Source organism: Alosa pseudoharengus, unplaced genomic scaffold (genome assembly GCF_046254945.1).
Source record: "Alosa pseudoharengus isolate Yale_2024_CS ecotype anadromous, Long Island Sound unplaced genomic scaffold, YU_APseudo_1.1 YU_APseudo_1.1_scf_14, whole genome shotgun sequence".
NCBI lineage: Eukaryota > Metazoa > Chordata > Actinopteri > Clupeiformes > Clupeidae > Alosa > Alosa pseudoharengus.
Window position 1 is genome coordinate 40,047,323 of NW_027468609.1, and position 27,733 is coordinate 40,075,055.

The 27,733-nt window shown below is 39.9% G+C and overlaps 1 protein-coding gene across 1 annotated transcript in view; it reads left to right on the forward strand.

The window, feature by feature from the left end:
• The window catches only part of aggf1 (angiogenic factor with G patch and FHA domains 1), a 135,572-nt gene that overhangs the window by 53,835 nt on the left and 54,004 nt on the right, over positions 1-27,733 (forward strand). Inside the window, exons 9-10 of the mRNA XM_076284922.1 lie at positions 20,669-20,720; positions 25,128-25,229. Coding sequence (XP_076141037.1) covers positions 20,669-20,720; positions 25,128-25,229 — 154 coding nt within the window. The remainder of the gene's footprint in view (positions 1-20,668; positions 20,721-25,127; positions 25,230-27,733) is intronic.

Consider the following 27,733-nt stretch of genomic DNA (forward strand, 5'->3'; position numbering starts at 1 on the left):
TGAATGAATGAATGAATGAATGAATGAATGCAGGCTTGCCCAAAATAAAGGCCTGTGGTTTGCACAGCCTACAGTAAATAACAGACCGAGACAGAACAGAATGTGCGGTATGATGTTTTTTTACGAGCAAGATGTTTTTGGTACCCTATACGCACACTGCATGTTCTTAAATAACAATGATCATCAGTAATATTCGACCATTCATTTGGGTAAATGGGCAAGCGTGACCACCTTGTTTGGCTGATTGGCTGATGATTGTAACGCGGGCATGATTCCAAACACCTCCCTTACGATGATGAGTGACCGGTGACAGGTCTCAGAATGCGTGCGCTACACAAGGACGGAAGATGATTAATAACTGGGGCCGTAGGCTATTCACAAAGTCTTTTATCTTACTAGGAGTAGGCTACTCCTAAATCGCACTTAAAGATTTTAGCTAGGAGTTTTCTCTTAAAAGTTATTCACAAAGCCTTTCAGACAACTCCTAAACTAGGAGTGAGTCTTCGTTGCTATGGATGACGTCATTACTCATGCACGAGCTTGACTGAAGTGACCACCTTGATTGGCTGACGATTGTAACGCGGGAATTCCAAACACCTCTCTTCCGATGATGAGTGACAGGTGACAGGTCGGAGAATGTGTGCGCTACACAAGTAGTGTGAAGGACGGAAGATGATTAATAACTGAATAAAAAGGCCTAGCCTAAATGAATAAAGAGTAAGGCAAAACAAATAGCCTAGTAGCCAGGGGCGTAGATTTGCGTGGGGACCGAAGGACGTGTCCACACCAATGTCAAATTACGACTGAAATGTCCCCACCAATATTCAGGTTAAAATGTGGAAAAAAGCGCTCTCACAAGCGCTACACAAAGAGTTAAATCATTTCTCACTTCAGTGCTGCGGATCATCTCGTACAGATCTTGTGATGTGCAGTAACTTCAAGAGATTTAATAATTATTCTCTGCGCCCATCTCCACATCCATTCGTCTCGGTGGAATATCGTAGGCCTACACACTCTTCACGCAACACATGACAAATCATATATCAGAATAAACAGCAGACCTTACCGAACACAAAGGTGTAATGCATTCCCGTGTATAGTTAGCTGTTCCAGAGTAATCCGGTTTTGAAATAAATTATAGCAAAATTCAACATGGTCTTTCGGCTGCATTTCTTAAAACTGATCTCGGATATCTGTAAATATTAGAATCAGACAATATACAGGCAGCTCATGGTGAGTTTGTCAATGTAGCCTTAATGATTTCTTTTCACAAAATGCTAAGCATGCATGTATTTAAGTTTCTTAAAACTGAGCTGTGCTTAAATGGGCATGATTTCATAACAGACCAAATAGAAAATAATGTTAAATATAGCCTACATATCTGTAGCCTACATATTAAAATCAGATTATGTAGGCTACACAGTGTAGTTGGGGGGGGGGGCTGTTAGTGGGTAGTATCCCCACCAAAGCTCAGACCAAACCCTTGCCCTTGCTAGTAGCCTAATGAAACATGCCTATGGATTGATGCAGTAGCCTACCTTTGCAACATTATTAAATTAATCTGTCACCATATGCCTAGGCTACGTTTGCAAAGAGGAGAAAATTTTAATTTGATTCACAATGAAACGTTACATTTCATTTACATGTTAACAATGAGTAGTTTTGGTTGTTGTTGGTGGCGTTATTGCATCCCTTTTATGAATGCAAAATTGTTCCCTCGCGATTGGAAGCTCCTGTTGCGCATAGGCTACGCATTTCAAAACATCGCAACGTAAAATGCCACAAAAAAGTTGTTTGAATAGGTCTTAGTGAGTTAGGAGTCCTCTCGACTTAAGCTGTCCCAGACTTAGGTGCTACTTTTAGGTCTAAAATGCTTCGTGAATTACTTTTTGTGAAAAAATTAGGAGTCCTAAAGTTAGGAGTGACACACCCATTATTTTTAGGAGTTGCTCCTAAATTCGCCAGTTAGAAGCTACTTTTAGCCTTAAAATTCTTTGTGAATACGGCCCCTGAATAAAAAGGCCTAGCCTAAATGAATCAATGCAAAACAAATAGCCTAGTAGCCTAATGAAACATACGGATTGATGTAGTATCTTTGTAACATTATTAAATTATTCTGTTACTATGCCTACGTTTGCAAAAGAGAACATTTTAATTTGATTCACAATAATGTTACATTTAATTTACATGTTGACAATGATTAGCCTAGTTTTGGTTGTTGTTGGTGGCGTTATTGCATGTTAGTTATGCCTACAATGCAAAATTGCTTCCTCACGATTGGAAGCTCCTGTAGCTGCATAGGATTTCAAAACACGGCAAAATGCCGCAGGTTTGTGAATAGGTCTGTGAGTTAGGAGTCCTCTTGACTTCTTTTAAGCTGTCAGAGGTGGGAAGGTGTGATTTGTTGGGGGGCAGGGCCGGATAAACTGGGCACAAATGTCTGATGGCCCCCCTTCCCCCCAGCCAACGTGAATCGGGTGGTTAGTTAATAGGCCTATCGTGAAGATTTTTCCTGCCATCTAAGGCACGAGCGCATCTGTGAGGCCAAGCCTCACCAAGTAGCTCGTTTGTTTACAACTAACATTCCATTTAATTAAACTGCTTTATAGGCTATGCCGAAATAGTTTTCAACATTTTGAATATTAGTGTCGGGTGAATTGAAATGTTCTCAAAGTAGCCTTATGGCTGAAAGCTGCTTGGGATCCCCCCGTCAAGCAATATAAACGCGCTTCCTGAACTCATTGTTTCAAAAGGAGTCATTTTGGCTTTGTCAGAACTGAAGAGCTGTGGACGGCAAGGCATGGCATGCCCAATGAAAATAAATTAACGCAACGCAACACAACACAGACCCCGCTTCTCTCACGGCAGACACTGACAGTAACCTAGAATAAATGCATGGGGAAAAACACTTTCCCATGACAAAGACATCGTAAAACACTGAAAGTTAATATTTTGTCACTAGCAACATACATCTGTCCTTTGTCAAATGTATTATGTTCCAAGTAGTCTATGCGTAATTCTGCTTCATGAAGTTGAACAAATACATTTGCTTATTTCACAGAAAAATATAAATAGCCAGTTAGGGTTTACAGTGCAGAGTTGATAAGTTATGGTAGGCCAACTTGGAGTGAACATACAAACAGGGGAAATTCTTTCTCTAGTAGCTGAGTAGCCTCAGGTGCGCACGTAGACATACGGCCGAACATGCAAGCGCCAATGAATCGTGCTCTCACGACAATCACGCCGTTAAACTTAAATAGGTTAACATCACTCTAAGTTCGCCTTCAAGCAATGAAAACGATGATTTGAAGACATCTGTTTCATTGGAAGGGCTGTTATGAGAGTACTAACATATGGGATATTCTACGGGAAAACATTAAAACGCAAGACAGCGGGGGAAAGTTAAAATACGTGATAAACACGGAAAAAGTTGGCATGTATTGTTTCGGTCCCCGTGCACAGGGATTATTTGTCATATTATTAATCACATATGATTATTTGTGAAATTGTGCAAACAGGCGCAACACATTTGAAAAGGAAGGACTGGTAGCATGCAAGCTCACGGGAAAGATTGATTTAAGAACGTTATCACAGTGTGTGGCTGTGGCACGGGCGGAAGACAGCGACAATTGGCAGGGGAGGGTCATGTCTTTTTTAACAATTCTGTCGGAGGGTCATTGAACAATTTCTAGCAGGCAAGAGAGGGTCATGCAACTTTTGACTGAAGCACTCAAAATTCCTCTGGTGGCCCCTTCAATAAATAACGAACAGTCCCTAGATTGCTGCTGGGCTATATTTCTTGATTCATGTCTGTTAACAACTCATTGCCGTCAAACGCATAGCCTATCTCGCGGTTGCATCCATTACAAACAAACATGCAATGTGAACGTCTGGGATTGGGGAGAGCACTAAATGCTCTACTGAATAAGCACGAAGTCAAACCTTTAAATGAAAAACACTCTTTAATAATCAAAAAAATAAACCGCTAATGAAGTAAACTTGTGACCATCAAAAATCGTTTATCGCCTGTAACTCCGTGATAACAGGACGTAACAGGAAGGCATTTGGCTGAGCAACGGAGGTTAATATGCTCTATATTTTGTCCAAATGATGTCTGTCTATCATCGTTGCACTCGGAGAAAACCAGAATGTTTAATTTGTCCTGCGTTTCTTCTACGGCTGCAAACGGGATTCACTCGCAGTTAACCAAATATTTCTTTATTAGGGCATGGCAGGCATATTTCTGGCTATTAAATTATTTCTAAACCAGTCTGCTAAAGTCTGTAGTGAAGTCTGTGTAGGGGTTTCCAGGCTCCATTTCTTTTTACGAGACACCCAGCTCACTTGAGCCATCTACCGGTTGTTTGGGTTGTTGCAGCGTCTCACTGGAAAAATACAAATTAAAGTCGCGTGATACCGCCTGATCCCACGCGCGGACCGCGAGTGAAGCTGGCCAAGTCGAAGCACTGCCCACTGTAATCACACACACATAATCACAGACAATGACAAGGCACCAGGTACCTAACCTGACTCTCGCCAGATGAATTTCGGCATGATTTCAGCACCAGATTTTATGGTAGAGCCAATCAGGATGCAGGGCGGGAGTTTCATAGTTGTGACGTAGCGTAGAAGCGACTGTGAGACTGTTCTCAGCGTCACAGGTTGGCTTCGATGTGAGTGGTTGAAGTAGCACGTCAATAGATGATGGACAAGTGGCTTATCCAAACATATGCAAGGATTTTTGATAAGGCCCAGCCTTCTGAAACACCTCTCCAATGGATCGATCCCAGATGGATGAGTGGAGCTAGGCGGAACGAAATTCATCTGGCGAGAGTCAGGTGACCAGGTACCTGCCATCAGTCAATACAAGACATTCACACATTATTCAAATTAATTGCCCATCGAAACTAGTCGTCATATGATGCTAATGACCCATTGAAACTATCTGTAATGGGTTACAGAACCAGCTAGTAGCAATGGATAAAGTAGTCTAAAACAAACATGAGATCACGTTTGCACACGTTTGGACACAAAACGCAAAGTAGATAACTTACCCCATAAGAAACAGAAAGGTGTTCCTGCAGACATCAGTGCCTCCAATGCAATAAATCGTCCGGGCACACTTTCTTTTTTTCGGGAGCTTTTTGGTTGATGTCATCTCTGAAGTATGTCTGTTTGCTTCGAGATGCCCAATCAATTTTTCGCATAATTGTCCTGCCACTCTCTTTCGGCAGCCAGAGAATCCAAGCGTATGTTGTACATAACCTCTGCAGAAAGTTTGTGACTACACGAACGTGTACCAAGGAGAGAATTTTCCTTTCTTCTTCCATAACATTTGCAGTCAAAGTTACGGATTTTTTCCATTTCGCGGTCTTTATCCCCGTCAAATGTAACTGTGGAGATAGCATCTGATATCTTACGATCTAGCTCCTCTGCTGCCAGACCAAGAGATAAACAAACAGCATGCTGGTTCAGTATAAGTAGCCATGAGGTTACTTCTAGCATACAGCTGATTGGCCGACAGAACAAAAGAGCACTAATGGTCACACCCAATTCAAACGCTGGTTTACTTCTTGAAACTTAACCAAAATATACACTTTTAAAGCAACCAATGCTGTTATCTGAAACATGGAATTGCTTCTTTAGGACTTCAACTTGCACATTCTGCAAAAAAACGAAAATAACTAATTTTGAAAAAAAAAAACTTCAACGTCGTTTTTCGCGACTTGCGTCTCTGCGACTTGCACCTGGAATTTCCACGCCTGGTCACAAATGGTCACGGAAATAGATAGTAAATCAACAGTGTAAATCATTACTAATAAGGCCTACTAGGCCTACTGTCATTCTCATTGCGACTCCCCACCCTGCCTCTACGTTCCCCCCATAACTGTCCTATGAACACTTCAACCTCGTCTAACATACCCAGTAGCATTAGACAAAGGTTCCACCATGTTACTGTCGCCGCAATTGCGGAGAGGCACATGGTCAGAAGACAAAGAAGCTAGCGCTACATGGACATTACCGCCAGCCTCGTTTGCCACACCACTAACACGCCTGCTAACTTCCCTATGAACACTCCTACCCCATAAAACTTCGTTCCCACCACTGACATTGGGCAAAGGACCATCTACATTGGGCAAAGGATGCAACGTTTGTGCTTGGTGTAGGGCTAAACTCTCCAGCTGCACCATTGCAAGGCAGGGACGCATCTGAAGCCTGGTCACTAAACGAATCATTCAGTCATTTTCTGAAGGCAAATATTCCCCTTCAGAATCAGGCTCCGTGAATAGAAGACCCAACACTTCATTTCGGGTAAACTTTTCTGATGCCATTAAATGATCATCTAATGCAAATACTCGCTGACGTTGGCAATATCGCTCTGATAAAATGGCTTACACCAATGTAGAAGCTTCAAAAATACAATATTGCAAGTAGGCTAGCATATGTCAGCAACATGTTGAAGTTCGTTGAGTTTGAACAAGGATGTAAGCAAGCATACAGAGGGACAGTGAGCAGGTGGTGGAGCCTTGCGGCTACATGATAAGAACTCAGTGGTGGAGCAGGTAGGCTATGTGTGACATGCCATGCTGACGATGATGATTATGATTACTTATTAATTGCGATAATGTAATGATGTCGTTATGATAACGTAAGGCCGTGCTGTGATTATAATAACAAACAGCGTAACTTAAATGTTCTAAATTAATGATTTGCAACCCCGGACAGCAAAAGAGTGTCAAATCGATGTTAATTGTTGGTCAGATTGATCAGTTTCCGTCAGACGCCCAAAATTCAACATCGATGGCATGAGTGGTGGTTGGTCTCTCAAAGTAGAGCGTCGAAAGTGTTCTATCTTGGAAGGGTTAATTATCATGGTAAAGATGGGCTAAAAGACTGTAGACTGACGGAAATGTAGGCTACAAAACATCAAGTCATATTCATGCACAAGCCAACTACTATACAGTAACCTATACGATAGGCTACTGGAAGACATTAAAGATAATTAGTTAATGTAGCTATAATGTTCCAAAATGTACCAGCAATGTAGTATAGCCTACAGGAATAAAATATTTCCAGCAACTATTTATTTTGTGTTGTTTCAGTTGTGCTACAGTGATTAATGTCTACTACAATCTAGGTAATTTAGCTCTTTACACATAGGCAAATTCAGTAACTGTTTGGTGATTAGGCTGAGTCCCAGGATTAATTTCAAAATTGGCAGAAACCATCAGACCATGCCTTATCAGTGCATTGCTTTCTGGAACAATTGACAGAAGCATTTGGCTGTAACAGCCAATCGAAATTTGCGGCGAAGCCGCCAAACAGGAAGTGAGCTCATATCTCAGCAACCCTTGCATGTGTCAACGCCAAACTTGGCAAAACTAATCAGGATCCCATTAGGAGGACTCTCAAAAAAAAAAGGGTGACCTTTGACCTCTAGGGGGCGCTGCAATTAGCAAAATGCATTTTGGCCTGTAGCTATTGATGTGTTTGGAATTAAAACGTACTAGTCATGTCTTGTAATACTGTTGGAGGTCCTTAGGCTGACCCAGGCCAACTTGTGATGTCATCGTAATTGATTTGGCCGCCATATTGGATTAAATCAAAAACATCAAAACGTTTTCAGAGGACACAAATTTCATCTGATCTTCACCAACATTGGCACAGATCATCTTCAGACCATAACTTATCAATGTATTGCTTTCTGGAACAATTGACAAAAGCATTCACTCGTAACAGCCAATCGACATTGGTGGCGAAGCCGCCAAACAGGAAGTGAGCTCATATCTCAGCCACCCTGCCATGTATCATAACCAAACTTACAACATAGATTCATGAACCCATTAGGTGACCTTTGACCTGTAGGGGGTGCTGCAATTAGCAATATTGCATTTTGATCTGTATTTGCTGTGTTTTATCAATCTTTTATTTTTTGATGTGAAACTGATGACAACATGTTCCATCCAGTTAATTCTAATGCGTGCGTGCAAGGGCAGGGCAGGATGGGGTGGGACGGGCAGGGGTGATTAGGTGGGGGGGGGGCTGGCTGGCGGAGGCGGTGGTAATACTCAGACCTGTTTCAGCCCTGTTGACCCCGGGTGTCTGCTGAGTTCTATCTCGTCACGGTGGCTACTCCGGCCTATGCTGCTTGGCCCCCTCATTGCTGCTTGCAGCTATATATTACGCTTCCGCCATTGAAGTCTATGGCAGCCCATAGAACCGACTGGTCAAAAGTTGTGAAATTTGGCACACTGATTGGGGACAGTCCAATAATTAATTTCACCAAGTTTCATGCTGGCACCTCCAGCGCTCTAGCGCCACCAACAGGCCAAAGTTGGACGTGTGTTTATGCACGTAACTTTGGACTCGTATGCCCAATTGACCGATCCCAAGCCCCTCCTCCCATTGTCAGTCCCATAGTTACTGTTGCTAAGTCGGACAAGTTTGCAGGAAAGTGTGCGAGAACGCGTGTTCAACATGGGTACGCAGCACCATTTAGCCGAGTGTAACAGTGTATGCTAGATTTCTGGGCGTCAAGTAATATTGATATATTCAAAAAACAGAGGCCAGAAAGGCCTTCAGTATTCGGAAGGACACATTCACAATGTCCGCTCTTATCAACGAGGTGGAACACCACAAATTGAGGACAAACCAATCTGGTGTTATGGATCTTAATGGGATGCATGTTAACTGGGGATAAACAATTAGCACGTTATCACAAGCAGGTAGTTTACCTTATTTGCTGCAGATGTGACTGATTCAATAAACAGGTCTGTGCAAACATATGGTGTTGACGTGTCCATAACAAAATCTAACCATATTTCGAGGATTAATTAAAGACGGGTCCAAGTGCTGCAGATCCAAGTTTCCACGCAACTTGGGAGAGTAGCTAGCCTGTTAAGCAGCTCATGTTGGGGAGGTGGAGAGATAGCTTCGCTTCGGTAGGCCGATAGCCTACTTATTATTTTGAATGGCTGCTTTAGAAGGAAGAGTTCAAATAAACATGATACAAATGTAGGCTATTGAAAAGAAACCGCTAGATCTACCCGAGTTTACCCATACAATGCACGACATATCTGCAGTTTGCAGACGTGATTTTGTCTTGCACAAGACTTCATCAGTGCCCACTTATGCTATACTTAATTTAAATGTGGGCAATGTAGTAGGCTTAATATTGGCGATTTCGAGACTGCATAGCCTATACAGCAAGGTTTTGAATCGGCACATGATTTGATCTTTAGAAGACATTGGCTATCTCTCGTTCAGCCTTGTCATTCGCTTATTTCTGTGAACAGTCTTCTATCCCAAGTTAAACATGGCAAGGTAGCCTATGCCTAAAAGCTGAAAGTGTTCTTATTGTGTGTAAGGTGATACGTGATTGAAGGTGTAGCCTATTTGCGCGTACTTCCAATTGTATGAGTGTGAGTTCAGTTCCTGCAAGGTAGGTATAATTTTTTGCGTAGGCTTATGTTGTCGTTTCAACAGTGGAAACCAGGTTTAGTTATGTTTTTGTATGTAGTTATGAACACAAAAAAAGGGAACATTTTCGTACACACTCAGATTTCTTTACTGAAAAGTAGCAGCCTATCCAAAGTTATGCAAAGTTAGGCATATGTCTGTCAACATTTCACACGGTCAGGATATCGGATGTCACTTCTACAATTATCCCAGGCATATTTGAACCTTTTTGAGCTCTTTAGTTATTTAGTTACTTAGGCTACTCGCAAAAGAAGCATTGGCATTCACATAACCGGCGTATTGTAGGCTACAGAATGGACACTATAAAATTCAAAATTGACCGAGGTTGACCGAGGTCCTCCGACATCCTCATTGTGACATAGTAAAAGGGGGCGGGGCTTGGGATCGGTCAATTGCCAAAAATGTGGTATCGTTGGAATCCTTGGACCAAGCCGAGTTCAACGCACCCTATGATGTCGATTTCCGCCATGATGGATTTTCCGCCATTTTGGATTTTTTCAAAAACCTGTAAAAAGTTTCACGCCTCACATAGTTTGTCCGATTTCCGCGAAACTTAGCACATTACATCTTCAGACCAAGCTGCACAAAAGTTATCGATTTTTATCTTCGGAACTAAAACCGTTTGCCCGTAACAGCCAATCGAAATATGCGGCGAAGCCGCCAAACTGGAAGTGAGCTCATATCTCGGCAACCCTTTCATCTGTCATAACCAAACTTAGTACATGGACTTATAACCCCATCAGTAGGGCACTCAAAGAATCTGGTGACCTTTGACCTCTAGGGGGCGCTGTAATTAGCGAAAATGCATTTTGGCCTGTAGCTGTTGATGTGTTTGGAATTAAAACATACTAGTGGTGTCTGGTAGTACTTTTGGATGTCCTTAGGCTGACCCAGGCCAACTTGTGATGTCAACATAATTGATTCGGCCACCATATTGGATTTAATCAAAAACACTAAAAAGTTTTCACAGGTCACAAATTTCATTGGATTTTCACCAAAATTGGCACAGACCATCTTCAGACCATGCCTTATCAGTGTTTAATTTTCTGGAACAATTGACAAAAGCATTCGCCCGTAACAGCCAATCGAAATTGGTGGCGAAGCCGCCAAACAGGAAATTACCTTGTAACTCAGCCAATCTTGGGTTGTTTGGCATGGAACATGCTGTGACTGCTTAATGCTATATACCTGATGCAACCACATTGAGTTACATGGCAAATTTGGACTGCTGAACTGCGCCTAGGCCCTTTGAGACAGAGACACCGTTCCAACTTTAAAATGTCCGGTCAGTACCGGTGTAAGTTGCTCCCGAAGATGACGTCAGGTGAGTGTCATTCGTCCGCCATATCGGATTGAACGGAAAGCGAAACTAAATTTTCACAGGTCACAAATTTGGTCCGAACGCCACGAAACTTGACGTACATTATCCTTGGACCAAGCTTCACAAAAGTTACCAGAAGGATTTTTGATTTTCGAAAGCGTTTGCCCGTCACAGCCAAACGAAATCGGCGGCGAAGCTCCGAAATAGGAAGTCGTCCATATCTCAGGAACACTGTCACATATCGATACCAAATTTTGTATATGAACTCGGGACTCCAATGTGAGGGTGCATAAGCTAAAAAAAAAAGAAAACATTCCATGAGTTTCCAGCATTTGGCAAACCACCCACGGGTATTTGGTAACTATCACCTTTCACCTATGCAGTTGTACTTCTATCACAATGCCTTCCAAGTATGCACAATGTCTCTGGCCAGCCTTGCCCAATCATCAAATCCTTGCTCAGCCATGGGTGTTTATGGACTTACGAACTGAAATGGTAAGGAGAACATTAGCTATTTATTGCTGACGTAGTACAGTTATTTTCACATTGACGGTATTCAAATTTAATTTTTTTAAACATTATTGTTAAATATCATGATGGGAGAGTATTATTAAAAATGGCACAAGTATGCAAATTCATATGTTTACGGGCATTTAGGTTTTACTGTGTTGTTTTGTTGTAAAGACATGCAAGGCATTCTGGGCCATGTAATAAACAGTGGTCGGCAGTGGTCGTTCCATACGTATTAATATGAATAGGTGTTTCTGTAAGGGAACCTAGGGACAATAAACAGCTATCTCTGTTACAAAAACAAGCTGGTAATCACTCATTGAAGTGGGAACTATGATAAGATTGTTTTCCTAAAAGCATGGAGTTGACTAAAGAATAAGCAGGAAATGTCACGTTAATGTTAAATAAATCTGGACGCTAGGTGGCAACTTTGTATTACATTTCACTAAATACGGTGGAATTAGTGTGAGCTTCACAAGTAAGGAAGGTGCAAATATTATGTAATTTATCATGGGAAATTATTGGATATGTTATTTCTTGTTTATTCTAATTGCAAACCACACACATCCATTCGTAATCACACGTACACTTTTAATACCTGGAACTCTCATTTTGTTTATTTGATGTTGCCTAGCAACTCTGGGAACAACCTTCAGAGCAAAGATTCTAGAGCAGAGCTTCAGAGAGACACGTTTTGAGTTCGTGGCCAAGTGCCTAAAATATCGGTTTCCATGTGTATGTGCTGGATGGTGTGCGTCCTTTATGAAAGTAAGTGTTTTATAGAGTTACAGACATAATGAGTCATGTTGTAGTGGTCAACATAAATGTGCCCCTTCTGTTATTAGAATGCTAAGCGGAGACTAAGCATGCTAAGCAGAGATTTAACATCATTCATTTCTTGTGTGGCTAGAAGCTAGCTAGTTATGTCATAGGGAGGAGATGTTGCTGTATGGGATTTACTTAGTAACTTAGTGGGAGTAACTTTAGGACTCCTATTTTCTATTACAGCTATGTGCAGTGTGGAAACAGTGTTATTGCAGAAACAACATTATAAGAGTAGTAAGAATAAGTCTATGTGCAGGATGAATATTATGAAGATCAGTAGAATAACTATGTATAAATGTAATTACAGTAGGCCTATGTACATTTGTAAATAAATAGAAAACTATGGGTGAGAGGGATAAATTAATTTTATTTAATCGTAAAAGTAAATTGCATTAAATTAAATTGCAATTAAAAATATTTCAGTAGGCTTTAATGTCACGCAAAAAGTACAACCAAAGCTGAGCTTGATCAACTAGAACGTCTAAAGAACCAGAACTTGAGTATAGTTTTTTGCTGGGTCCCAGGCCATGTTGGTCTGAGGGGAAATGAGAAAGCGGACAGTGCTGCTAAGCAAGCCCTCAATGAAGAAGTCACAGAATGTCAAATCCCTGCCCCAGACCTTAAACCTATACTGAACTCTTACATCACAGATAAGTGGGAATCTGAATGAGATTAATGAGAGCGCCACTGACAGTAGACAACTTTTTTCTACTTTCAAATCTCTCCTCAATCCTCCACCACCACCATCAACTACTTCACTGTCAGCAAATGACTTTGCAACATTTTTCACTGAAAAAGTTGCTAAAATAAGTGCTCAGTTTGATGCTCCTATAAGGAGGGCTTTGCCTTGTGTTAGTATGACCCCATCATTTGACTCTTTCTCTCCTCTTGATGAGGAAGCAGTCTCTCAATTGCTTCAGCGATGTCGTCCAACAACATGCCCATTAGATCCTGTCCCGTCCACTCTTCTACAGTCTATCTCACCCGCTGTTCTACCAGCAGTCACACATGTATTTAATGCTTCACTCAGTTCTGGAATAGTTCCTTATTCTTTTAAACAGGCTAGGGTTACACCTCTGCTAAAGAAAAGTACACTTAATCCAACTGAGGTGAAGAACTACAGACCTGTCTCCCTTCTTCCTTTCTTGTCAAAGGTTTTGGAGAAAGTGGTCTTCAAGCAAGTTTGTGACTTTCTTCATCAGAATAATCTACTAGACCCTATGCAGTCTGGTTTCAAGAGTGGTCATTCTACTGAAACTGCTCTTCTGTCTGTGACTGAAGCATTGAGAGTAGCTAAGTCCTCTGCTCAGTCATCAGTATTAATTCTACTAGATTTATCTGCAGCCTTTGATACTGTTAACCATGACATTCTCCTATCTATACTATCTGAACTGGGAATTTCTGGAAAAGCTCTTGACTGGTTTGAATCTTACCTTAAAGGGCGTTCTTTCAACGTGTCTTGGCAGGGACAAGTATCTAAGTCTCATGCCCTCACCACAGGTGTGCCTCAGGGATCAGTATTAGGACCCTTGCTTTTCTCTATTTACACCACTTCCTTAGGTGATACTATTCGCTCCCATGGATTTGACCATCACTGTTATGCAGACGACACTCAACTTTACCTGTCTTTCCCACCTGATGACTCTAGTGTTTCCCACCGGATTTCTGCATGCCTTAAGGATATTTCAGCCTGGATGAAAGATCGGCACCTTCAGCTTAATCTCTCAAAAACAGAGTTTTTGGTGTTTCCAGCTAAAACAGCTATTCCCCAACAGATTAACATCCAGCTTGACTCAACTTCACTGACCCCAACTAGATCGGCACGAAACTTGGGCGTTGTAATTGATGACCGACTTAACTTCTCTGAGCATATAGCTTCTATTGCAAAATCATGCCGGTTTATGCTTTACAACATTAGGAAGATCAGACCTTATCTGACACAAGATTCCACACAACTTCTTGTTCAGACCATGGTCATCTCTAAGCTGGACTATTGTAATTCACTGTTAGCTGGCTTAACCGCTTGTGTAACAAGATCATTACAGCTGATTCAAAATGCTGGAGCACGCCTGGTCTTCAATCAGCCAAAGAGGACACATGTAACTCCTCTCCTAGTTACTCTCCATTGGCTCCCTATAGTAGCCAGAATTAAATTTAAATCTCTCACTTTGGCCTATAGGACACTAACTAGATCTGCTCCTAGTTATTTTAATTCAATAATCAAGCCTTACATCCCCAACCGCCCACTGCGGTCTTCTGGTGAGCGTATGTTGTGTCGACCAGTCATAAAAACTGGGTCTAATTCCAGACTCTTTTCTTCAGTGGTTCCATGTTGGTGGAATGAACTGCCCAGTGGTCTCCGTTCCTGTGGTAGTTTTGGGTCGTTTAAGAGGGGTCTAAAGACATTCCTATTCAACATATACTTAGTTGTTTAAGCGCTTATGTGTTATGGTTTATATAATGTTGTTTTATTTTAATTGGGCTGTTAATTAATTTGACATTATTGTTTATTATTGATATTCTCCTTAATGTAGTCTTAGCATGTTATTGTTTTATATTATTGATTGAATTGACATTATTGTTTTTATTATTGCCTTTCCACTTTTTTACATTGCTTTTTTATTAGGCTATTGATTGAATTGATATTATTGTGTACTACAACTATTCTCCTTACTATATTTGACCTAGATTTTAATCTGTTCCCTGTTCATTTTTAAATATTATTATGTTGTTTTGTATTTATATGTCGCTTTGGACAAAGGCGTCTGCTAAATCCATAACCATAACCATAACCATAACCATAATGTACCAACAACAAGCAAGGAATGTGAATTTTGGCACGTTTTCATGATCCACTGGGTCGTTATGGGCCACACAAAATACGATGTTGCAAAAATGACTCCTATTGTGGCTATTAGAGACATGCGTTCATGAGTATCCAGCTACATTTAATGAGTTAAGTAAAATACATTCACACACACAAAAAAACATCACTAATGTTGTGGACATTCCTTTATTCTGAGATACATCAATAGGGTCTCAAAACATTCCCAAACAGACATAAGGTCTTTATAGAGCAAATCCATATAGATTATTTGTCAAATAAACCAGTAAAACAGAATTAGGGGGTGGAATATATAACATTCACACTCATAGCTCATATTAAAATAAATCAGTGAAAAAGTATCCTGACAAACAAGCAGCATTTTAATGCCTTAGTCATATTTCATAATTTCAAATTTTTCTCTAGGTTACCTGATAGCCCAGTTTGAGAGGTGCAAGACGTGTGACATTATTTATTTTTGCAGCCAATCAGTGCTGTTGGTTTATTTTATTGATTTGATCTTAGTCATAGAAGCTAAATTCGAAGGCAGGCCACAGGTAAAATCCAACTAACCGCATTCACCCCGCAAGCCAATAGTTGAATAGCCCTCTCCTAGAGCTTTTGAGGTATTGCCACTTCTCTAGTGTTAATTTTGTCACCTATTTTTCATTTAGTCTTAGTCTTAGTCTTGTGACGAAATGTCCTTTTTAGTCTTTGTCATTTTTAATCATTCAAATATCATTTTTGTTAGTCAAGTTTTAGTCGACTAAAAGTCTCGTCATTTTAGTCTAGTTTTAGTCAAATGAAAACTAAAGGTATCTTAGTCTTAGTCAGTTTTAGTCAAAACAGTTTAGTCTTTTTTTTTATAACAAATTATTTCTGATTACCATTTGAGTCAAATAGTGTTTCACACATCTCAATTTTCCAACAATATTGTGTGTCCACAGAGCTACTCGTCTGTTATAATTACTCATTCTGATTTTTTGTCAGTCAGTATGTTTACATGCACAGGTAAGTCAAGCTACAATTATAGCTCGGCTGGGATTTGACCATAGACAGTAAAAGATTTGACTGGACCACTGTCATGATATTCGTAGACCAGTGTTTCTCAAAGTGTGGTGGTCCGCAAGCTATCCCAAGTGGTCCGCGAGCAGACGTGGTAAAATATAATATAGATAAGTTGTTTGCAATATTGAACCAACTTGTATGTAACTCCAAACAGTTCTGCAACACTGTTTATGTAAGATATGCCAGTTTAAATCATATGAATCCTCTGATAAAATAAGAAAAGTGCAAAGACAATAAGCAAGGTGGTTCAGTGAGTAGGCCTATTGTGTAGACTAATATACTGGTGAAGTAGGTCTAATCTTTCTTTTTTTTTAGCTAGGGTTAGTTAAGTGGTCCCCCAAACAAACTCTCCATCTTATCCATAGCTAACTTGCTAGCGAACTTTCCATATTAGCTTACTTGCTAGCAAACTTTGCATCATCAGTGACATTACATGCTAAACATTTTCGTATGGACATTCTGGGGGATGTTAGTTTGTATGAGAGAAGCTTCAACTTCTGGGTATGTAGCATTGTGTCATAAAGCTAGGTAGTTAGCTTAACTCTGGCAGAAATCTCCGGTGTTCTTGTTCCATGTAGTTTCGTGTTGCAGCCACAGGGTTGCAGCAACAGCACGTAGACTAGCCTACAGGAGCATGAACTCATTCGGAATATTTTGAAAACGTAACAGCTAGATATTCTGTCTTCTCATTTTGTAGACGAAAATGAAGAGAGATTTTATCTTAGTTTTTATTTCATGCAAAACATTTTAGTCTCGTCTTTTTTCGTCAACAATAATGCATCTTAAGATAGTCTTAGTTAGTGTTTCAGGAGATTAGTGCCATCTCGTCGTCGTCTCGTCTTAGTCATGAAAAAAAAGGTTGTTGACGAACATATTTCCTCTCGTCTTGTCTGACGAAATTAACACTACACTGCTCCAACACTGAAAGGCACTGTTAGAATGCTTGGATCAAGCCAGGTTCAGCATAGCGTATGCCACTGTCTGCTCACGTTGGTGACCGGACCAGGGCAAGCACACTTTCGCAGTTCCCGCCGGAAATGCAGTCTAGTTATTAATATTATTATTATTAGATAATAATAATAATAATAATAATAATAAATAAATAGATCTGGTATTGGAAAATTAAGCAGATCCATAGGCCGATCCGTTCACTTCAATTGGTGGTCCGGAAATTTCATGGACTGAGCATTGACGCACAGGCAATGAGCAACCAGCTAGATAATAATCTCATGAGTATATTTCGATTTTTGAGGATTTCAGGAAACGATAAATGATCAGGGTTCCCACGGGTCATGAAATTGGAAAGTCTATTCCAGACATGGAAAGTCAGGTAATTTTATATTCTTGGGTGGAAAGTCATGGAATATCAGGGAATTTTGTTGTAGCAGTTTAACATTTACTTGCCAAAATACATTAATACAAATATTTCCACAGAAAACTGGTGTATATCTGGTTATTAGCTTTAGTGTTTGTTTGAGTAGCACAACTTTGTTTATTCAATGCCCATTTATTCATCTCCCGCTCTAGTCATTGATCGGTGTATTGTACCATTCATTATATAGTAAGTCATGAAAATTAATTGTTTTATCAGGGAAAGTCAGGGAATAGTCATGGAGTGGGAACCCTGAATGATAAATCAGCTGATATTCATTTTTAACAAACACAGTGTAAAAATGTACTCTAATATTCAGTATATTGAAACGTCTTATTCATTTTGTACACCCAAGTCTGTGATGACTTTTTCTCCATGTGCCCGACTTCCATCAAACATTGCGCCCATGGATATATCAATGAACAACTAGAAAATGCAATTCCAGGGAATTACCATTGCATGTAAATGCAAAAAAGCTGCTGTGTATAATATTAAATTACTTACAGTATGATTATTCAGATTACATAGACGTGTCCAGTATTCTTGAAAACCACTTACTTGATTAAATGTTAGCTTAGAGTATGACAGTCAGTAAAAATAAATTGTTAATTCAATATTGATCAACATTCTTTGTTTTAATACAGCAGAATGATACTCAGACTACACTAATGAACACTTAACAACCAATGTAAGCTTGAAGTAAAAAAAAAAATCACAGTTGTGTGTGTGTATATATATACAGAACTTGATAATGCCAATCATATTATCCTAAGACAGATCTATTTATCAGTGGTAATTCTGAAATGGCAGCAAGAGCTAGAGGTCTCAATTAATTGTAATACAAGATTCAGCCCTTCAGATGATCAGTTTTAGACAGAACTTAGGTTAGAATCTTAATTTTCACACAGCACAGCTCAGGTCTAAAAACAGAGGTCTAACACAGGTCTAAGTTTCACAGATGTCACAGCACATGATTCAAATGTATGCATGCATGCTTCATATAGTTGTCGGCATAGTCCTCCTGCAACAATATAATACTCAGAATGTCTCAGTGTAGATCTCAGATCTACGTCTATAGTTCAAAGGTATGTGCAGATATGTTGAGATATGGTCACATGTTTTTTAGGAATTAATGTTAGTGTTAATGTCAGTGATGTATGGTTGGCAGGATGTGCACACAGACAGGCACACACATAATGTAATACACGGTCATCACCACACTGGTCTGGTCTGGTCCCTAAAAGACAAAAGCAAACAAGTTAGAGTTATACCAAAAACATGGAATGTGTACAATTGTTCAATACAACTTAGATATTTAAGTGAGTTTGTTGCACCATAAATCTGTAATGGTAGTTAAATATACTAGCCTATAGTATTTCACTGCAAACAAAGCAACATTGTGTTTTATTAATTTCTGTTTAAGGATAGTTGACAGCCAAACAGTTTAAAGTAAACAGCTTAGAACACTTTGTAGGCAAAGGTGTGTTGTTGCTGTTGATAATCATTCTGATATTAAGCATCTTTATAACCAACTACACTATATCTTACAGCTTGCTAGGTCTGTTATCCACATTTTTTCTACAGATTACGATGTACACTGTAGGCCTACTGTAGCCTACAACAACTGGGAAGCTTTAATTTATAGGCCAGAATAATGCAGAAATGAGTAGCCTATACCAAGTAAACATACTCTGTAGCTATGTTGACAGCACAAACGTTATACCTCAACTTCTGTAGTGTGTTTTAACAATACTTTGGTCATATGGTCCGTTCCCAAACAGTAAGGTTTTCATCAGGTCCCTTTCCACAGGTTATCAAGAGCCAGATAGTATAACGCTAGTTAAAACGCTACTGGTTAGTGAGCAAATGTAACGTTAACGTCAGTGCTCAGCTGGGAGCGACGTTAGGTTTGATTGTCGTTAGCTAACGTTATCGAAACCTACAGCTAACCGGTCAATTTAAAGTGACGACTTATTAACGTTGATTAGGTGGGTTTCATAACTTTCCTTACATAATAAATATAAACGGATAGGATAAGTGCTAACGTTAACTATTCCCCTAACGTTAGAACTACCGAGTTTGGCTACTTGTGACCTATCATTTCATACATAGCCTAGGCCTATAGTATAGAATGCTACATAATAACATAATGTTTGACGACATAAATGAGTCAAATACCAAAAATCGGACCACTTACCTTGTCTGTAGTTAGAGAAATGTGCTTCTGGAGGAGAGTTTTACGAGCAAATAAATATCACGGCAGGTCAAAACGTTCAGAAGATTCACAGCTCCAGTGATAGAAAGATTGCAGGGGACCAGCTGTTGATTGCTTTCAGGCAGAGAGGGTTAAAGCGGAGCTAGTAATCAAGGATCTTTGTTTCAGGTGCAGGTCACGTCATAATGGTAAAAGTTGCCGCCACGGCGGTCAATGTTAAGTCTATGGGATTTTATTGCTCTTTTATCGTAAATATCTCAAAAAGTATAAAGTTCACAAATATGAAAAATACATTCTACGATTGTCCGTTACAAGAGCTTTGTAGGAGTCTTTGAATGAGGTCAGACGGTTCAGCGGTTTCAGTCGCATTAAACGTTGAATTTGGTCGGAAGAAGAATAATAAGAAGAACAGCAATAATAGTCCATTGCATTTACATGCAATGCAAATATAAGCGTGGTCTGGCGCTTGATCTAAAAATCTCTATCTTACACCCACTAAAAATCATTATGCCACCGACCAAGAAAAACCTGGTCTATAGCAAAAAGCACATATAAAGCACAGGGGTGAAGACACACTGTCACGAAATATAAGTAGCCCTAACAACAATGGCAATGACTGATTTTCAGGATGAATAAGCTATCTGTAGGATTTTTATTCAGTCATTCGAACATTATTGGGGTACATTTTCCCTTTTTTCAGGCTATGTCAGTAGTGAAAGTAGATAACTTTCTGTTTTGTCTGTTTCATTTTGATATGTTTTGTCATTGCTTTTGAAACCTGTGAAGTTCATTTCAGTTCAGTTTGCCTATAAGTTCAAAGTACTAGTACTAGTGGATGCATTGATTGTCAAAATACCGACTTGCTGTTTGATGTTGCGTTGCTGGCTCTTAAAGGAAATGGCATTTGAAATTCTCATTGCTTTAAAGGATGTAATGCCGAAAAAACGGCATTCCATTGCAGAGGACAGGATTGGTAACTATTCATGTAAATCTTTGCTTGAGACTCAAGAAATTACAGGCATTTTTAATGTCTGTGCTTAACAATTTATACAGGGAAAAGGACCTGGATCATGCGATTCGAATACCAGAGGCTGAAGTGAGCAAAGTAAGTGATGCTTATTGGGTCATGTATACATATTATTAGCTATCTTCAAACCTGGGAATCACATCCAAATGTTATTTTTCCCCTTTTGCATTGATATTACTGTGTATAGTGTTATACAAGTCTAACATCTTGATGGTAGCATCTGGAAGAAAATCACACAGGCTCCTATCCCTGGCTTTAAAGAGAAATCCCTAATATTAGCAGTGTTTCCCACAGAATTGGATTCAATTTGTGGCGGTAGCTGACTTGGACAACGGGGGGCGGGGGGGCGGGGGGGGGGGGGTGGCGTCTTGGTAGTGTATAGGTCTAATTGAGTGCCTGTCACTTTAAGACGTTCGTGAGGGAACCCTTGCAATGTTCTACATGGTTAAAATAAAGGTTTGTACTTCTCCTTTTCCATTTACATCAGGATTTTGTAAACATTCAGTGTCAGAGTCAATAAAATCAGCCCTTCAACAAAACAACCAAACAGTATTCTAACGTTAGCTTTGAGATACTGCTTGATTGCATAACTTAACTTAGTTTAGTATCTTCAATGTAGCCTACTATGTTATGATAAGACCTTAGCAGAGTTAACTTCAATGCAGCAGTTTTTAACAAATTTGCGCAGCATGGTCACGATGCTAAGCGGATTTAATAGCAATTTAGCCAGACGTCTTCTATGCAGTGCTTCTATGTGGCAACAACAATCGTGACTATTTTGTTAAATGCACATGCAGAGGAGGGGCAGCAGGCTACGAGAGAGAGCGGGGCGGGGCAAGGAAAGGCTGCGTGCGTAAAAAGCGCAGCTCAATGGCAATGCAAGGATTTTATCTTATATTTAATTTAAATTAAATTAAACATAGAATATTAATGTGTGGCGGCCGATTTTGATTTCAAGGTGCCCCGCCACAGATTAGTCAATGTTTGGGAAACACTGATTAGGTCTATATCTATAATAGTTTTGAAACTACAGCTTTTTAAAATTTGATCATGTTGGCCTTTTTCAATGAATTTGCATTGAAGGTATCTACATAAGAGTGACATGACACTCATAACCCTAACCCTAACTTGTCATGAAAAAAAATGAATGACACTAACCCTAACTTGTTATGACAATAACCAAATAACACTTCACAGAAGTGAGTGACAGAAGCGTTATGTCATAAACGTTTATTACTTGTTTGTAATGTTGATGACACATTTATGACAGTGTCATCCTTTTCATAACTTGCCAATAACGCAGTAACATTTCTGAACCATAACATTTAGCTTTTTGCCGTAGTGTTTTTACATTATTATCACCCAGACAGAAGAAATACTCTTTTCTGATTAGCTGTCTTCAGTCGGCTTCTTTTTAAACGGAACTGCTTGTTTCCTTTGCATGCTATAAAGGCTTATAACACGGCTCTTCACGAGGCAAGTAGAACGCTCCATTGGCTTGAATGGGATTTCCCAAAGTTCTACGGTAAAATATATTCATTTATGGGTTATATATTTATAACCCAGCAATGGGTTTTGTGCTTCTGATACATCTTTCATATCACTACGCAAGGACTGGAACTTCATTCAAAAGTGAAAGCAGACGGTTGATCAGCTGTGTTCTAAAGAATGTTTGATTCAAGTTCAGCGTGTGTTGATGCAAACTATTTGTTTCTCAGCAAATGCCACGATGAACAGTAACAAATAGGCTAGGCTATGTAGGCTAAAGTCATATAGTGGGGAGTATATTATTTCGTTTTGGCAAGTAGCCATGTAATAAGCGGGATAATGTATAGAACGCCAGTCATTATTGGGAAAATAAGTCCCTTCAGGGCGGAACAAGACCTCTCCACTGTGCGTCGGGGTCCGGTTCGCCCTGTCGGGACTTATTTTCCCAATAATGACCGGCGTTCTATACATTATCCCTTACATAATTACCGCTGCAAAGTATATAATGACTGTGCTTTTAATTCACGTCTTTCATTTAATTCCGCAAGAAGTCCATTCACTTATTGCAATGGAATTTCATTGAAAGTGAAAGTCGGCAAGTAAGTCATTGCCACGCAACACCTGAAACTGTCAAGTTCTATCTGTGTGGCAAACTATTTATTTTTGTCAGCGGAAGCCACAAAACAGTAGCAAAATCATTTTTAAAGACCTATTGTGTTAAGTTTCTTTTCTCGTTTTGGCAATACAAGTAGCCGTATAATAAACGGGATAATGTATCATCCGTTGGCAATTATAAGAAAATAAGTCCCTTCAGGTCGAAGCAAAACCCCTCCGCTGGTCATGCCCCCTCCCCCCCTCCGAGTGGGTAGGCTGAAAGCAGATTTTAGGATAACTAGTCAACCTTTATCTGCATTGCACTGCAAATCACAAAATGTATGTCATGAACAGTGTTGGGCAAGTTACTGGAAATTAGTAATTTACAGTTACTAGTTACTTCTTTCAAAAGTAATTGAATTGCTTTACCAATTACTGTAAGCTTATATCAAAAGTAATTAGTTACTAGAGAAAGTAACTTCTGAGTTACTTCATGCTTTTAAAATTAAATGTCAATGTGAACAGTACTAAACAATCACACACACACATAATAAACATAATTTCTAGACCTTATTGTAGTCTTAATCATTCAAATCAAACACTAGCTTTGTACATGAGTTCTCAAACTTTTACTTTTGAAGAACCAGCTCAATAAGGTGTTCCAGAGAGAAGTTGTATGTTCCGTTGCAGACAAATAAACCCATAACACCATGGACGTCAATTCTGATGTAAACATAGCCTAGTGCAAATAACTCAAGTCGTTATATTGTAGGCTATTTGTGGAGGGTTATTATTTGGAAAAATCAGCATCCGATGTAGAAAACATCCAAAAACAATTAGCACACACATCAGATATGTGCATTTGACAAACACACCACATGTAAGTGCTTTGTTGGATTTCGAAATGTCACGTGTCGTGGACCGCAGGTGCTCGGGCCCGCCATTTTTATATTTGGGAGCCAAGCAGCAAAGCTGCGAAGGCACCCATTGTGTTTCTATGTTTTCTTCCCTATTATTATTACACTTCTATCATTGAAGTCAATGGCAGCCCATAGAACCGTCTGGTAAAAAGTTGTGAAATTTGGCACACTAATCAGACACAGTGCCATGATTAAGGCGAGTAAAGCCGAGTTCAACACACCCTATGACGTCATTTTCCGCCATACTGGATTGGATCAAAAACACTAAAAAGTTTTCACAGGTGACAAATGCTGTCCGATCGTCACCAAACTTGACATACATGATCTTAAGACCAAGCCTAACAAAAGTTGTAGTGTTTCGTCTTCGGAACTAAAACCGTTCACCTGTAACATCCAATCGAAATTTGTGGCGAAGCCGCCAAACAGGAAGTGAGCTCATATCTCAGCAACCCTTTCATGTATCATAACCAAACTTAGTATATAGACTACTGACCCCATCAGGAGGACGCACAAAACATATGGTGACCTTTGAACTCTAGGGGGCGCTGCAATTAAGAAACATGCCTTTTGGCCTGTAGCTGCTGTTGTGCTTAGAATTAAAACACATTAGTGGTGTCTGGCAATACTGTGGAAGGCCTTTAGGTATACAGAGGACAACTTGTGACATCAACGTAATTGATTTGGCCACCATATTGGATTTAATCAAAATCACGAACAAGTTTTCGCAGGTCACAAAGTTCAGCTGATCCTCACCAAAATTGGCAGAGACCATCTTCAGACCATGCATTATTAGTGCATTGTTTTCTGGAACAATTGACAGAAGCGTTCGCCTGTAACAGCCAATCGATATGTGACAGGCGTGGGAAAACCAGGCACATGTCTCCCCAGGGACATTTTGAGTTATTCACAGATTCTGAAAGTGTAGTTTCAAAGCTATCCAATGATGTCTCACTCATGGAGATCTGATAATATTTTACATATCATATTACAATCCCATAATCCAAGGTATAAACCACATCTAGTTCCCAATAGAAGATCCAATAACATACACATACAACAAGCAGGGGGCAGCGACACTCAGCCATGGTTCAGCCCCACAAAATCAGTTATGTTTTGATGCGAAACTTGACCTTGTAACAAAGCCAATCTTGGGTTGTTTGGCATTGAACTTGCTGTGACTGCTTAATGCTATATGCCTGATGCAACAGCATGGAGTTACATGGCACATCTGGACTGCTGAACTGTCTGCTTGGCCCCCTCATTGCTGCTTGCACCTATATTTCAACATGTGTTTGCTATATGGGCTGTTTTGTGCAGGTTCATTCAGTCTCACATACCAGAAACTATATACTGCCTTCCGTTCACAATTTGTGCAGTATAGATTTTGTATGCTTCCTGTCATAATTATGGCGTAAGTTAAAAGAAGCTATAAAACCATTTGTGTGTTTGAAAAGTCTTCCTTGTTCTTCTTGTTTTGTTTCAGTCACATGCTGAGGTATACTTTGACTCTGACCAGCAATGCTACATGCTGGTTGATCTAGGGAGTCAGAATGGAACCGTCGTCAATGGCAACAGAATATTTCAGGTAAGATGCAACTCTTGCACTAAATTAGTAGAGAAATGTGTTGTAGCAAGCTTCTCTGTTGATCTTTCTCAAAATTTGTCGTATACAGTTTTTGCCAGTTCCAGACTACAAGATTCTTAGCTGTATGACTGCAGATAACGTTCTTGCACCGTTGCCGCTAAAAACAGCACCCCCTATCGCAATTGAAAATTACTGTACGGAGGAGCTTCCTCCCTTGGCCATTGAAAACGACATGATTCACGAGCCGCTGGGGTCAGAGCCGTTTATAATGGACTTCAATGAGGGGCTTGAGGAGGAAGCTCCTCCATACAGAAAATTTTCAATTGCGATAGGGGGTGCTGTTGGCATTTTGACCTAGGGGAACGATTTTGTTCATTCAAAGTGTTAAAAATAGTAATATTAACAGTAATTTATCAGATTAGTAATTCACTTTATATATTTTTTATTTTTCTCTGAAATTTTAGGGAGGGTGTTCCTCCCTTTCCTCAATGAAGGAGCCTCCTCTGCCACCACCTCAATATGCGGCATGGTGATGAGTAGGGTTGGGCACCGAAACACGGTTCTAATATGGCACCGGTGCCGACGCAAACGGTAGTAACTGCATCGAATAACAACGTGGATTTCGGTGTCTCATTTCGGTGCTTAAATCGCGTTTTTTTTTTTTATATACAAGGCATCACTGCATGTCATGTGCCATCTCTAACGTCTTGCTCTGATAGCAACACATCCAGATACAGTTAGCTAACATAAACACTGGCTGGATGTATAAACAGAGGGGTGCACCACATAGGCGAGTGGACAGTGTTTGACAGCTTCCGTGAGCCCAGGTAGCTTACTTTAAAGATATCATGAGCTCCTGTCAAAATCTAGCAGTGGGCCTAACTACACACAAGCAAAAAGCTATAAAACAACATCAACAGTATACTTTACACAATATCCTTGCTAATGCGCTAACTGCCATTTATTTGAAATGTTATCAGCAAAGTTGTAAGGTGAAAACTTTATTTCACGGTGTGTTCTAAACAACACAATGGCATGATATTAATCTTTCATGTGCATGAGGCCCATATAGCATCACAATGAATATGACGATCATGTTAAAAGTTAGCTGGAAAAAACATAAATAGGTTACATACCTGATGTCACTGAGCTGTCAAAGAGGCTACGGAACCATCTCTGTACGTTATCGCTAATTAAACTCAGCTGACTGGTGTTAGCACATAGCCATAGTTGCTGTTAACATGCCTACTACAAGCGCTGGGAATCTAAACACTTCAACACCGACATAATGTAGCCTAATATGTTCAAAACTATTGCGTGTTATGGGGGAAGACATGAAATTTCTTGAAGCATTTGGGAACACACTGAATTAACTAGAAAGTGTCCCTGTTAGATTAGCTTGCTTGCAAATGCCGTTGTCCATGACCTGGAAGTTCTATGGCAAGCGGTTTTAACATACCTTATGACAAACCGTCTACACTGGGTAAACTTGAAAGCAGAGCTTACCATTGTGTGTGCATCCATGGCAAGCTGTTTTAACATTTAAATGTATTATGCGTAGGAGCAATGAGATATTGATAGTAAATTGAATATAACAATTTCATGTTCAAATTTGTCTTATCAAAAAAAAAGCAATTCATGCTTTAGACCATTTTAATTTTTTAATTTAAAAACAAAGTACCGGTTCAGGCACCGTTTCAGCATCGGCACCGTTTTAAAAGTATCGATTTAGCACCGGTATTGGATGCTCATCAACGGAGAGAGACAAGCTTCACCAAGAGGATCATCCATATCTCTAACTAGACAAGGAATATTCCTTCCAAACAAAGGGGTCCACGACCATGGCACCTTTGATAGGGACAACAAGGAAGCGATCATCCTCAGCTGCACACCCCCCCCCCCCCCCCCCCCAAACTCTCATAGAGCACCTAACAATGCACACTGAATTACAGGCTCAGTCCCTGCCCTGTCATGCTTGCACACTATATTGATATTTGATTTAGTTTATATAGTATATTTAGTATTTAGTATTTTAGTATCATGTTTATCTTCTACTGTCTCTATTGTACAGTAGAGTTTTTTTTATTGTATATTACTTTTTCTGCTGTAAGTGCATGTTGTGTGTGTGATGTCTGTATGCTACTGAGACTTTGAATTTCCCCTTGGGGATCAATAAAGTATCTATCTCTATCTATCTATCTACCTCTTGTTCTAACTCAGAGGGCTGAGTAAGAGCTTGCACTTGGCCAAATGTTCGCAGTTAATGGGAAGTGTGAAAGTCCCTCATTCCTGCTCATCTAGTATCTACAGAAAAAGAATCACACCTGGGAAAAAACAAAGGTGTCCCAATGACTCATTTCAAAGGGTTTTAAATACACACTTACCGAGACCTTTGATTTTGATTTGATTTGAGGGTGAGTACACACTTAACGAGACCTTTCCATGAGTCTACATTTAGTGCAGACTTCACCACAAGGGAATTACTTACAGTTCAAAGCTTTGTG